The sequence below is a fragment of the Colossoma macropomum genome, unplaced genomic scaffold (genome assembly GCF_904425465.1).
Source record: "Colossoma macropomum unplaced genomic scaffold, Colossoma_macropomum, whole genome shotgun sequence".
Taxonomy (NCBI): Eukaryota; Metazoa; Chordata; class Actinopteri; order Characiformes; family Serrasalmidae; genus Colossoma; species Colossoma macropomum.
The window spans coordinates 54,417,425-54,431,185 of NW_023494792.1; the positions used below are offsets into that span (position 1 = coordinate 54,417,425).

Here is a 13,761-nt window from a genome sequence, read left to right on the forward strand (position 1 = left end):
AGCCTGCACTGATGGCGCAGGATGACTTTCCCTAGTTCAGTTAGTTCTGTTAGCTCAGTTATAGTTCAAACAGCTTTTATTATAAAGGAGAACACATGAGTACAGTGAGAAGGTCTGAAAAAACAAAAACAAATATGAAACATTTCATATACACTAAATGTATAAAGGCTAAAATTGTTGTCAAATCATTATTAATCACACTTGACTCATTTAAAATAACAAGGAGCACAACATAATACAATGGAAAAGAAGTGACAACCCAATCTAGTTTCTGTGAATCCCATTGTTTTTACAGATTTTACACACTAGTATTATTCATAGAATATCATATGAAATATGAACTAAAGTAGCCTTTAGCAGTATTGGATTCATTGCATTGATATGATTCACAGAAACACAGGACCTTGTCTCACGAACCAGGATAACTTTCCCTTACGCTCATTGATCTCTAACTCTCAGCCCTAATGTTGATCTCTCCTGTCTTTGAATCCTTGTTTGAAACTGAGATCGACAATAACGTTAGAAAAATTTTAGCAGTGACTGACACACAGACACAGAACATTAGCACATTAGAACATTGTAAGGGCTATGATTACACGGCCGGATCTTACCTTCATGGCCGTAAGTCCAGGTAAGTCTTGAAGCGACTGAGTGAAAAATTCCTTAGCCAATGTGATGGATACGAGCGCCGGAAGTGAAACAGCTGGCTGACTCGGAATGCGGAAAAAGAGTGTGCATAGAGCCTATTCAGTGCCAACTTAAATTTGATACCTTAAATTTACTGCCACCTTAAATTCACCATAAATGCAGTGGTAACTTAAATTCAGTTTCACCTCAAATTTGACACCTTAAATTCAGTGCCAACTTAAATCCAGTGCCACCTTAAATGCAGTGCCAACTTGAATTCAGTTCCACCTTAAATTTACTGATACCTTAAATGCAGTGCCACCTTACATTCACTACCACCTTAAATTCAATGCTACCTTAAATTCAGTTCCACCTTTAAATTTACTGAAACGTGAAATTCAGTGCTTAAATGTAATTCCACCTTAAACTCAGTGCTACCTTAAATGCAGTGCCACCTTAAATTCAATGATACCTTAGATTCACTGACACCTTGAATTCAATGCTATGTTAAATGCAATTCCACCTTAAATTCAGTGCCACCTTAAATGCAGTGGCACCTTAAATTTTCGTCCACCTTAAATTCAGTGCTACCTTAAATGCAATTCCACCGTAAATTCAGTGCTACCTTAAATGTAGTTCTGCCTTAAATTCACTGCTGCCTTAAATTTGCTGCCACCTTAAATGCAGTGCCACAGTGCCACTTGAAATTCAGTGCTACTTTAAATGCAGTGCCACCTTAAATGCAGTGCCTCTTAAATTCACTGGCACCTTAAATTTATTCATACATTAAATTTAGTGCTACCTTAAAAGCAATTTCATCTCAACTTCAGTTCCACCTAAAATACAGCTCCATTTTAAATTCAATGCTACCTTAAACACAGTGCTACCTTAAATTTGCCACTACCTTAAATTTGATACCTTAAATTCACTGCCACCTTAAATGCAGTTCCTGCTTAAATTCAGTGCTACCTTAAATGCAATTTCACCTTAAAATCACTGCCACCTTAAATTTACTGTTACATTATATTCACGGCTCCTTAACTTCAGTGTTACCTGCAATTCCACCTTAAATTCAGTGCCACTTTAAATGCAGTGCCACCTTAATTTCAGATTGGCCTTAAATGCAATTTCAGCTTAAACTCAGTGCCACTTTAAATTTACTGATACCTTAAATTCAATGCTACCTTGAACGGAATTCCACCTTAAATTCAGTGCTACCGTAAAAACCATGCCATCTTACATTCAGTATTTGTGCTGATACTGCTGTGCATTAGGCTGCGAGCATGTTAGTCTGTATGTGCTGTGTATGACTGTCTGTGTGAGATGTTCATTGTGGCATCACTTGTGGCAGTTAGATTTAAAGGTCCCGAACATTCCGCCATTCATTTCTTACGGAAAAAAATATAAACATCTTTGAACGATAATTTTATGAAACCCATACGTTGGATTGCTTGAAAAGCCCAAGCAACCTAATCGGGTATAGGTCCTATGATCCTGCAAAGTTTTGTGGTTCTAGTTTGAAATCTGTGGGACAAAAAACATTTTATTTTTTGAGCGTAGAATAATAATAATAAGATGAAGATTACAAAGAACAGTAAATTGACTTTTAATTGCACCAACTTAATTGTACATAAAAAAGCAAAAAATATATACACTGTAAGGATATTTTACCCGAATTGCACATGGACTATTGCACATGGGGAATTGCACATGAAGTATTGATTATATTACATGTGACAATGGTGATGAATTAACAATATAAACATTATAAATAGAAAAGCAAGACTATATACATACTATAGAAATATTTTACATGTATTGCACATGGAATATTGATTATATTGCACACAGGAAATGGTAATGAATTCACTGTTTATGTGCTGTAGGTGTGTGAAGTCTAATGGGGGGTGGGAGGTTCTACTGGAAGCAGTGCTAGTTGTACAGTCTAACAGCAGTACGAAGGAAGGACCTGTGTTAGTGCTCCTTCACACACTTGGGGTGAAGCAGCCTGTCACTGAAGGAGCTGCCCAGTGCTGTCAGAGTCTCATGCATGGGGTGAGAGCTGTTCTCTAGAATGGATACTAGTCTGGCTAACATCCTCCTGTCTCCCACCACCTGCACTGGGTCTAGGGGGCTTCTCAGGACAGAGCGGGCCCTCTCTATGAGTCTGTCAAGTCTCTTCTTTTTCGCAGTTGAGATGCAGGCTGCCCCAGCAGACCACTCCATATGCTGATGCCACCACAGTGTTGAAAAAAGTCCTCAGGAGTGCCCCCTGTATTCCAAACGACCTCAGTCTCCTGAGCAGGTAGAGTCTGCTCTGGCCTTTCCTGTAAAGTGCACTACTGTTATCTGAGCAGTCCAGTCTATAGTTGAGGTGAAAACCCAGGTACTTACAAGTCCACTCTCTCAATGTCTGTTCCCTGGATCTTTACTGGTGGAAGGGGGTGTCTGCGCCTGCGGAAATCCACCACCACCTCTTTGGTCTTCCCTCTATTGATCAGGAAGTGGTTCCTCAGACACCAGTCCACAAAGTCCAAATGGGTCAGTTCTTTGCACTCTCTGTCGTCTTCATCTGTAATGAGGCAGACAATCGTCATCAGTCATCAGAGAACCTCTGTACGGTGAGCTGGACATGAAGGCTGCAGTGTACAGGGTGAAAAGGAATGGTGCCACCATGTCAGATGCACATCTTGATCAGGTGTGACATCAGTGCCACTGTGCCACAGTGCCTGTAGCTGCTGAGATCCTTTGGGTGCTGCATTTTCGGCACCGGCACCACACAAGATGTTTTCCACAGTTGTGGTGCTCTCCTTAGGTTCAGGATTTGTTCAACTATTCCACACAGCTGATCTGTGCAGGACTTAAGGAGACTGGCACCGATGCCATCCGGACCCACAGCTTTCCTCACTTTGATCTTTCTGAGCTCCTTTCTCACCTGAGCTGTTGTAAGGCACAGATTGGAACAGGGGGCTGAGTGCTGGAGTGCACAGGTAGCATGGTTGGGCTGACAGCAGGAAAACCAGTGGGGGGTGGCTGTGAGGTGGGAGTTGAGGAGAGGGGGGTGAATGTGGGAGAGGGGGCAGGGCAGTACACTGGGAGTGTAGAAGAGGGGGGTTGCAGCAGGGGTAACTATGTAGGGGGAGGTAAGCGATCAAATCTATTGAAAAATAGACTGAAATCGTTCACTCACTTTTGGTCCCCTACAAGTTATGTTTTATTCATTTGGAAAAACATATGATTATTATATGGTATGATGAATTTTGATTTTATGTGAGTATTGGTGAAAATAAATATTGAGAACTTCTGCCACATTAAAAAAAGATATTTTAAACACTTCACTGTTATCTATGAACATTCATGTTGTGTGATCTCTGTTTTCTCATGCTAATATTTAGAGGTCAGGCTCGTTGGTGGTCCTCATCTGTGCTCTGGGAGAGTGGAGGTGCTTCATGGAGAGACCTGGTCCACAGTGTGTGATGCTGACTTTGACCAGCAGGATGCAGAGGTTGTGTGTCGAGAGCTGGGCTGTGGACTTCCTGTGAAGGTGCTGGGAGCAGCTGCTTTTGGCAGAGGGGAGGGTCAGGTGTGGTCAGAGGAGCTTCAGTGTAGAGGCAACGAATCTCAGATTCATCTTTGTCCAACATCATCTTTACTCAAACACAACTGCTCCCATGACAGTGATGTGGGTCTGGTATGTGCTGGTAAGGACATCTTCACTAATTAGAGTTCAATTCTTTGACTGATGTGCTGCATTTGATGTTAACTCATACTTTCTTATTCTGTGTATCTCTGTGCATAAAATGTGTTTTTTCTGCCCTCTGTTGTACAGACAGTGTGAGGTTGGTGGATGGTGGCAGACGCTGTGCTGGGAGAGTGGAGGTTCTGAATAGAGGACAGTGGGGAACAGTGTGTGATTATAACTGGGATGTGAGTGATGCTGCAGTGGTGTGTAGAGAGCTGCACTGTGGAGAGGCTGTAGATGCTCTGAGTGATGCTCACTTTGGTCCAGGTTCAGGACCAATCTGGATGAATAATGTGGGCTGTAGTGGATCAGAGTCCACACTGAAGAAGTGTAGATCAGCAGGATGGGGTGAAAATGATTGTGGTCATAATCAAGATGCTGGAGTCATTTGTTCAGGTAATCTTCAGTGCAGTGCTCTTATAAACAGTCCACCAATAAACTGTTGATTGAATTCAGGTCAGAAAAGCATTAGGTAAGAGTTTTGACTCTACGATCATTAAACGTGTTGGAACTGTGAACATCTTCTTATTTAAAAAAAAAATAATAATAATAATTTTTATTTATTTATTATTGTTGTATTTTACACAACAGTGGGCAGAATCACAGTGCAACACAATATGTTATCAAAAAGAGACAATAAAAGAAAAATTAAAGTAGTGGAGAGGAAAAACAGAAAACAAAAGAAAAGACAAGAAGAGGTTGGATGTGCTTTATTTAATCAAGTAATTCTAAATATACTAATTTACTAAAGTAACACTCTAAAAAATGGCTCATCAGATCTACCTAAAAAATTACTTCATGTAGTAACAAGCAATTGAGCTAGTTTTATTCAACTCAAAAAATTACATTGACTGAACAAATTATTCATTCAAAGTATTTATTTAGGTTGAATAAAACTAGTTAATTTACTTGTTACCACATGAAGTAATTTTTTAAGGTAGATCTGATGAGCCATTTTTTAGAGTGTAGTTTTCAGTTAATACATAAAAAAGGACTAGGAGTGTACTGTAGTTGCAGGATTGTCTTTTGAGCAGCTGTAAGCCAGCACATATTAATCTACACTGATTAAGTATAAAAGTTGAAATATCATTTATAAGGCACAAGCACAGGTTTGAGTCATGAATTATCCCAGATAAAGACCCTCTCCAGGCATTAATGAAACCCCTAAAGTCTCATCTCTGTTCATAAAAATTACATATTTTGAAGTTCCAAGAATAATGCCTTAAAAGTTTCTTAGATGTATCTACATTTTTGCCTTCATTCCGTTTGCACATATCTGTGAATATGCAAACAGAAGTTTGCCTTCGGTGCTTTCTGCTAGAAAGCGTCTTTCTCTACATTCCATATGCACTTGTCTTAGCTAATCTTATCTTGCTAACGCTATACTAGCAGCTTATGAGTGCGACCTTCATTATGACATGCTTTCTTCATGAACAACAACAGTCATTTTTTTTTTTGTCAGAATGATCATAATGAACATAGCCATCATCTAATTCAGCAAGCTTACCTTTCTGATGAAATCTTTGAGTAACGTTTGCCCTAACTTTTTTCGTCAACATCACAAGCTGTATAAAATGTACATGTACCTTGTAAAGACAATGTCTTGTAACATTATCTAGCACATTGCAGATATGTTAGAGGCAGAAGTCAGCTTCTCATTCGCCAGCTTCTTGTATGAATTTTTTCCCCGTTCCACCTTAAATGGTGCAGCAATTTCTTTCTGGTACCTAAGGCCATCTTATTAGAATTTTCCTGTAACTGCTGCACCATATAAGGTGTAACGGAAAAATTGAGAACAAGAAGTTGGCGAATAAGAAGCTGATTTCAGCTTTGTATATTTGTTGTACACAGTCAATGGACAAAACACAAAATAAATAAACTTACTGGCTGGCACGTACTTGCTATGATAAATGGATGGAACAGCATTTGGCTTCAATATAAATTCAGTGGCAAACCCCATCTGCTTATGAGTAAAATTTACAAAATAGTCCTCTGTTAAATGGCTACTGCAAATCCAAGTTTTCTCTGGAAGTTTGGCTAGGGGGAGTCTGATTTTTCCAAATAAACTGCACCCATTTTTCTTTGATTTTCAGATCTTTCTGTAACATAAGAAGGCTCACATTTTCTCATTTAACTTTGCATCTGAAAACAGAACACGTCTCCGTCATTGATTTAGCTACACCTGATTCTGATACACCTCATTCCACTGTATCATTATGCTTATAATATGGAAAGCTTTACCCCATCAGTGGACAGAATTGGTTCCTTAGCTTTGTGGCATATGAAAGCCAGGCTGTCTGAATCCATGTTTTTTTGATACTGTCACTTGTGCAGCGCAGCACTCAGTCATGGTGTTGAACACTTATTTCGCTCATGAAGTGTCTTATAGCTTATAAAAGACTGCCTGACTGGAGGGTGGTCTTTAACAAATTTCCAAAATTCTGCAATATAAACATGTTCCCAAAACATATGTAAAATGTATTTCAAGCAATGTGAGAGGACAAAAATTACAATAATGATTAAGAATTTTATAGTGTTTTAAAGTGTAGCATAGGCCAAAACCTCAATTTTATAAAATTTATTTAAATATTTGTTCTGTTTTGTTCATTTGGAAATACCTGTGATTTAAATAAAATTTCCATTTTTACCAAGTGTTAGTGAAATTCTCTGTGATATTTTACAAAAATAGATATTTATAAACTTTTTGTTATCAATTATAAACATATGTGTTCTGTGATCTCTATTCTCTTATTCTAACATTTTAGGAGTCAGGCTGGTTGGTGGTTCTCACTGTTCTGGGAGAGTGGAGGTGCTTAATGGAGAGACCTGGTCCACAGTGTGTGATGCTGACTTTGACCAGCAGGATGCAGAGGTTGTGTGTCGAGAGCTGGGCTGTGGGCTTCCTGTGAAGGTGCTGGGAGCAGCTGCTTTTGGCAGAGGGGAGGGTCAGGTGTGGTCAGAGGAGCTTCAGTGCAGAGGCAACGAATCTCAGATTAATTTCTGTCCAATATCATCTTCACTCAAACACAACTGCTCTCATGACAGTGATTTGGGATTGGTGTGTGCTGGTAAGAAGGACACCTTCACAAATTAGTGTTACATTCTGTTACTTATGTGCTGCATATGATGTTTAACACATACTTTCTATCATATTCTGTGTATCTATATGCATAAGTATCTGTCTCTTCCACCTTCTGTTGTACAGACAGTGTGAGGTTGGTGGATAGTGGCAGTCGCTGTGCTGGGAGAGTGGAGGTTCTTCATAGAGGACAGTGGGGAACAGTGTGTGGTGTTAACTGGGATATGAGTGATGCTGCAGTGGTGTGTAGAGAGCTGCGCTGTGGAGAGGCTGTAGATGCACTGAGTAGAGCCACTTTGGACCAGGATCAGGACCAACCTGGATGAATTATGTACAGTGTAGTGGATCAGAGTCCACACTGAAGAAGTGTAGATCAGCAGGATGGGGTGAACTTTACTGTAATCATGGTCCACATGCTGGAGTAATCTGTTCAGGTAGGCCTTACTGAATTTCAGTGTTCTATTTAATGAGATCAACTTTCATATTTCATTGGATAGCATGCATTTAACTTTCTTTTTCATCCTCATTAGCTTTTCAGAAATTGGCATTGCTTTTGCCTGCTTGTGTTTCTTAAAACATTCATGTATCTGGAAAAAAAATCCAATGCTTTTGTACTTTTCAACAAAATAAACTCATGTTAACAGCATTATACCACTAATCAAAAGTACTGCATAATACCTATTCTCTCATGCTATTATTTTAGGAGGAGTCAGGCTGGTTGATGGTCCTCATCTGTGCTCTGGGAGACTGGAGATGCTTCATGGAGAGACCTGGTCCACAGTGTGTGATGCTGACTTTGACCAGCAGGATGCAGAGGTTGTGTGTCGAGAGCTGGGCTGTGGGCTTCCTGTGGAGGTGCTGGGAGCAGCTGCTTTTGGCAGAGGGGAGGGTCAGGTGTGGTCAGAGGAGCTTCAGTGTAGAGGCAATGAATCTCAGATATACTTCTGTCCAACATCATCTTCACTCAAACATAACTGCTCCCATGACAGTGATGTTGGTCTGGTGTGTGCTGGTAAGAAGGACATCTTCACTAATTGGTATTGTATTCTCTGACTGATGTGTTCATTATGATGTTTAGCACATACTTATTCTGTCATATTCTGTGTTTCTCTATGCATAAACAGGCCCATAACCAGGATCATTTTATTTTTGCAGAATTGTGACTTATTTTATGTAGAGAATAAACCAACTGCAGAATATGTATATTACACTAACTGCCAAATTCTAATCTCCTTTGCGTTGTTCATCACTTCATTGCTCACTTTTTTAACCATCCGTAATACTTGTTATGTCCCTTTCTTTTCCTTTAATCATTTTCCAACACTACTTTCTTCCATAAATACTCTGAATTTTGGCACCTGAATGTGACTGCTGCTCCATTTAAAATGGAACATAAAATTAATTGGTGGCAGAATGTAACTGCTGTACCATTTAAGATAGGAGATAAAGGTCAAAAAGATAGTTCTAGATTAAGCAGACATTTGAAGCTTAAAAAAGACATTTATATATTTTACTTGAAGCTTGTGACAGATCTATTACTATATGTTTGTCTTGTAGCAGTGACTCTTTTAGTAGTGAGCTCAATATAGAGCTGCTGTCGTTGTTTTCTGTTTCTAACAACCCCATGATTTAATCTGCTGCTTGAATTCAGTCAGTGATGTATCTAGGATTTCCAGGACGTCTACCATGACATTTTGTGATAAGAGCAGTGCTGTAATACTGGCAGAGATTCAATAAAAGCATGCTGTTTTTTAATAAAAGGTAACTAAAAATTACAGGCATACATTTTTGGTTCCTAGAAATCATAGGCCTTCTCTGAAGGCCTAGAAGGCTCTGATTATTCCCCTCTGCTACTGTTCCATAACTGGTTCGACTTCAGTTACACAGATTAATTCTGTTAAGTAAATTATGTGCCACTTATTTTCTAATTTATCTTTAACTTTACATACATGTTGAAGCCTGTGTATGAAATCAGTTTATAGTTTCAATTTCGTTTTGATATATACTAATGGTTTACATTTTGCGCTCTCTCTCTCTCTCTCTCTCTCTCTCTCTCTCTCTCTCTCTCTCTCTCTCTCTCTCTCTCTCACACACACACTCTCTGTCTCCCTTTGTGTGCTTGTCCTCCTTTTCTGTATCGCTTTTCAGAGCAGTGATTAAATTATGAAGCTTACATTTTGGCATAATCTGTTCATTGCCCTCATTAACACTCACATATTTTGTTGTTGCACAAACTCTCACTTATGTATAATTGCTCAATTAGCCTGGTATGTGTATTGCATATCTGTACATCTGAAAAAGTCAGAACTGGTCTGAACACCATCAAAGACTTTATATTATCTCTGGTAGCATTTGCAGTTGCTTCTTCCACTTTGGATCTCATGACTGGAGATGTGGGGAAAAAACCTTTCGAACCTTCCTGTTCTTCAGGTATTTACGGGCACATGCATAAATATCTGTCTTTTCTGCCTTCTGTTGTACAGGGACAGTGAAGTTGGTGGATGGTGGCAGTCGCTGTGCTGGGAGAGTGGAGATTCTTCATGATGATCAGTGGGGAACAGTGTGTGATGATAATTGGGATATCAGTGATGCTGCAGTGGTGTGTAGAGAGCTGGGCTGTGGAGAGGCTGTAGATACACTGAGTAGAGCTCACTTTGGACCAGGATCAGGACCAATCTGGATGGATGATGTGGGCTGTAGTGGATCAGAATCTACAGTGAAGAACTGTAGATCAGTAGGATGGGGTAAACATAACTGTAACCATTCTAAAGATGCTGGAGTCTCCTGTGTAGGTAGGCTTTTCTGAATTTCAATAATCTATTTAAAGATATTAATTAATTTTACCATTAATATTTCATTTAATAGCCTCTATTTGGCATGCTTTTTAATAATGATCATCAGCATTTCTGAAATTGTTATTAAATTTTCACACTTCCATTTCTTAAAGCTTTAAAATAAAATTTGTCTAATGTATTTTTTTCTTTAGAACTGTATGTTTTTGGGAAAACATGCACACCTATTGTATAATTTAATGAAATATATATATTTTTTATTTATTGTATTATACACTTTATCAAAAGCGGCATAATCTCTGTTTTCACATTAAAATGTATTAGGAGTCAGGCTGGTTGGTGGTTCTCACTGCTCTGGGAGAGTGGAGGTGCTTCGTGGAGAGTCCTGGTCCACAGTGTGTGATGCTGACTTTGACCAGCAGGATGCAGAGGTTGTGTGTCGAGAGCTGGACTGTGGGCTTCCTGTGAAGGTGCTGGGAGCAGCTGCTTTTGGCAGAGGGGAGGGTCAGGTGTGGTCAGAGGAGCTTCAGTGTAGAGGCAACGAGTCTCAGATTCACTTCTGTCCAACATCATCTTCACTCAAACACAACTGCACCCATGACAGTGATGTTGGTCTGGTGTGTGCTGGTAAGATGCACGTCTACATCAATTAATCTTCCATGCTCTGACTTAATGTACTACATGCCATATTTATCATATCTCTCCCTCTACTCTCTAATACAGTCAGTGTGAGGTTGATGGATGGTGGCAGTCGCTGTGCTGGGAGAGTGGAAGTTCTGAATAGAGGACAATGGGGAACAGTGTGTGATGATTACTGGGATACGAGTGATGCTGCAGTGGTGTGTAGAGAGCTGGGATGTGGGGAGGCTCTACATGCACTGAATAATGCTTATTTTGGACCAGGATCAGGACCAATCTGGATGAATTATGTGCATTGTAATGGGTCAGAGTCTACACTGAAGAACTGTATTTTTCTAGGATGGGGTAAACATTACTGTCATCATAATAAAGATGCTGGAGTCATTTGTTCAGGTACTCATCACTACATAACCACTTACATTTTTGGTGTCAAAGAAAAACAGTTTCGGACATCAAACACATTTAATAAAACAGACATTTATTAGAGATTTTTCTAAACATGAAAACTTATAGATGAGTAATAGATGATGTATTTTTCTGTGTAGTGACAACCTAAAGATTCTGATGTCTGGGTGATCCCAAAATGGAAAAGCACATTAAAAAACTTTACTGTCAATCATAAATGTTTGTTTTATATAATCTCTATTCTCTCATGTTGATATTTTAGAACGAATCAAGCTGGTTGGTGGTTCTCACTGCTCTGGGAGACTGGAGATGCTTCACGAAGAGACCTGGTCCACAGTGTGTGATGCTGACTTTGACCAGCAGGATGCAGAGGTTGTGTGTCGAGAGCTGGGCTGTGGGCTTCCTGTGAAGGTGCTGGGAGCAGCTGCTTTTGGCAGAGGGGAGGGTCAGGTGTGGTCAGAGGAGCTTCAGTGTAGAAGCAATGAATCTCAGATATACTTCTGTCCAACATCATCTTCACTCAAACACAACTGCTCCCATGACAGTGATGTTGGTCTGGTGTGTGCTGGTAAGAAGGACATCTTCACTAATTGGTATTGTATTCTCTGACTGATGTGTTCATTATGATGTTTAGCACATGCTTATTCTGTCATATTCTGTGTTTCTCTATGCATAAACAGGCCCATAACCAGGATCATTTTATTTTTGCAGAATTGTGACTTATTTTATGTAGAGAATAAACCAACTGCAGAATATGTATATTACACTAACTGCCAAATTCTAATCTCCTTTGTGTTGTTCATCACTTCATTGCTCACTTTTTTAACCACCCGTAATACTTGTTACGTCCCTTTCTTTTCCTTTAATCATTTTCCAACACTACTTTCTTCCATAAATACTCTGAATTTTGGCACGTGAATGTGACTGCTGCTCCATTTAAAATGGAACATAAAATTAATTGGTGGCAGAATGTAACTGCTGTACCATTTAAGATAGGAGATAAAGGTCAAAAAGATAGTTCTAGATTAAGCAGACATTTGAAGCTTAAAAAAGACATTTATATATTTTACTTGAAGCTTGTGACAGATCTATTACTATATGTTTGTCTTGTAGCAGTGACTCTTTTAGTAGTGAGCTCAATATAGAGCTGCTGTCGTTGTTTTCTGTTTCTAACAACCCCATGATTTAATCTGCTGCTTGAATTCAGTCAGTGATGTATCTAGGATTTCCAGGACGTCTACCATGACATTTTGTGATAAGAGCAGTGCTGTAATACTGGCAGAGATTCAATAAAAGCATGTTGGTTTTTAATAAAAGGTAACTAAAAATTACAGGCATACATTTTTGGTTCCTAGAAATCATAGGCCTTCTCTGAAGGCCTAGAAGGCTCTGATTATTCCCCTCTGCTACTGTTCCATAACTGGTTCGACTTCAGTTACACAGATTAATTCTGTTAAGTAAATTATGTGCCACTTATTTTCTAATTTATCTTTAACTTTACATACATGTTGAAGCCTGTGTATTAAATCAGTTTATAGTTTCAATTTCGTTTTGATATATACTAATGATTTACATTTTGCTCTCTCTCTCTCTCACACACACACACTCTCTGTCTCCCTTTGTGTGCTTGTCCTCCTTTTCTGTATCGCTTTTCAGAGCAGTGATTAAATTATGAAGCTTACATTTTGGCATAATCTGTTCATTGCCCTCATTAACACTCACATATTTTGTTGTTGCACAAACTCTCACTTATGTATAATAGCTCAATTAGCCTGGTATGTGTATTGCATATCTGTACATCTGAAAAAGTCAGAACTGGTCTGAACACCATCAAAGACTTTATATTATCTCTGGTAGCGTTTGCAGTTGCTTCTTCCACTTTGGATCTCATGACTGGAGATGTGGGGAAAAAACCTTTCGAACCTTCCTGTTCTTCAGGTATTTACGGGCACATGCATAAATATCTGTCTTTTCTGCCTTCTGTTGTACAGGGACAGTGAAGTTGGTGGATGGTGGCAGTCGCTGCGCTGGGAGAGTGGAGATTCTTCATGATGATCAGTGGGGAACAGTGTGTGATGATAATTGGGATATCAGTGATGCTGCAGTGGTGTGTAGAGAGCTGGGCTGTGGAGAGGCTGTAGATACACTGAGTAGAGCTCACTTTGGACCAGGATCAGGACCAATCTGGATGGATGATGTGGGCTGTAGTGGATCAGAATCTACAGTGAAGAACTGTAGATCAGTAGGATGGGGTAAACATAACTGTAACCATTCTAAAGATGCTGGAGTCTCCTGTGTAGGTAGGCTTTTCTGAATTTCAATAATCTATTTAAAGATATTAATTAATTTTACCATTAATATTTCATTTAATAGCCTCTATTTGGCATGCTTTTTAATAATGATCATCAGCATTTCTGAAATTGTTATTAAATTTTCACACTTCCATTTCTTAAAGCTTTAAAATAAAATTTGTCTAA

General features: G+C 39.2%; 1 protein-coding gene across 1 annotated transcript; it reads left to right on the forward strand.

Annotated features, from left to right (window-relative positions):
* Nucleotides 1–3,622: 3,622 nt before the first annotated feature.
* Nucleotides 3,623–13,336, forward strand: LOC118811218 (scavenger receptor cysteine-rich type 1 protein M130-like). The gene is made up of 5 exons (XM_036575380.1): nt 3,623–3,770; nt 9,932–10,047; nt 10,594–10,867; nt 10,964–11,321; nt 13,276–13,336. Exons 1-5 carry the CDS (start codon nt 3,623–3,625, stop codon nt 13,334–13,336), a joined length of 957 nt encoding a protein of 318 aa, XP_036431273.1.
* The last annotated feature ends 425 nt before the right edge of the window (nt 13,337–13,761 follow it).

Bases quoted from the DNA above. Each gene is read 5' to 3' on its own strand.
- LOC118811218 (XM_036575380.1), top strand. From the start codon at position 3,623: ATGGTTGGGCTGACAGCAGGAAAACCAGTGGGGGGTGGCTGTGAGGTG. The intron at 10,048-10,593 runs GTGTGTAGAGAG...GGTTCTCACTGC, and splicing joins ATATCAGTGATGCTGCAGTG to TCTGGGAGAGTGGAGGTGCT. The intron at 10,868-10,963 runs GTAAGATGCACG...TCTCTAATACAG, and splicing joins TGTTGGTCTGGTGTGTGCTG to TCAGTGTGAGGTTGATGGAT.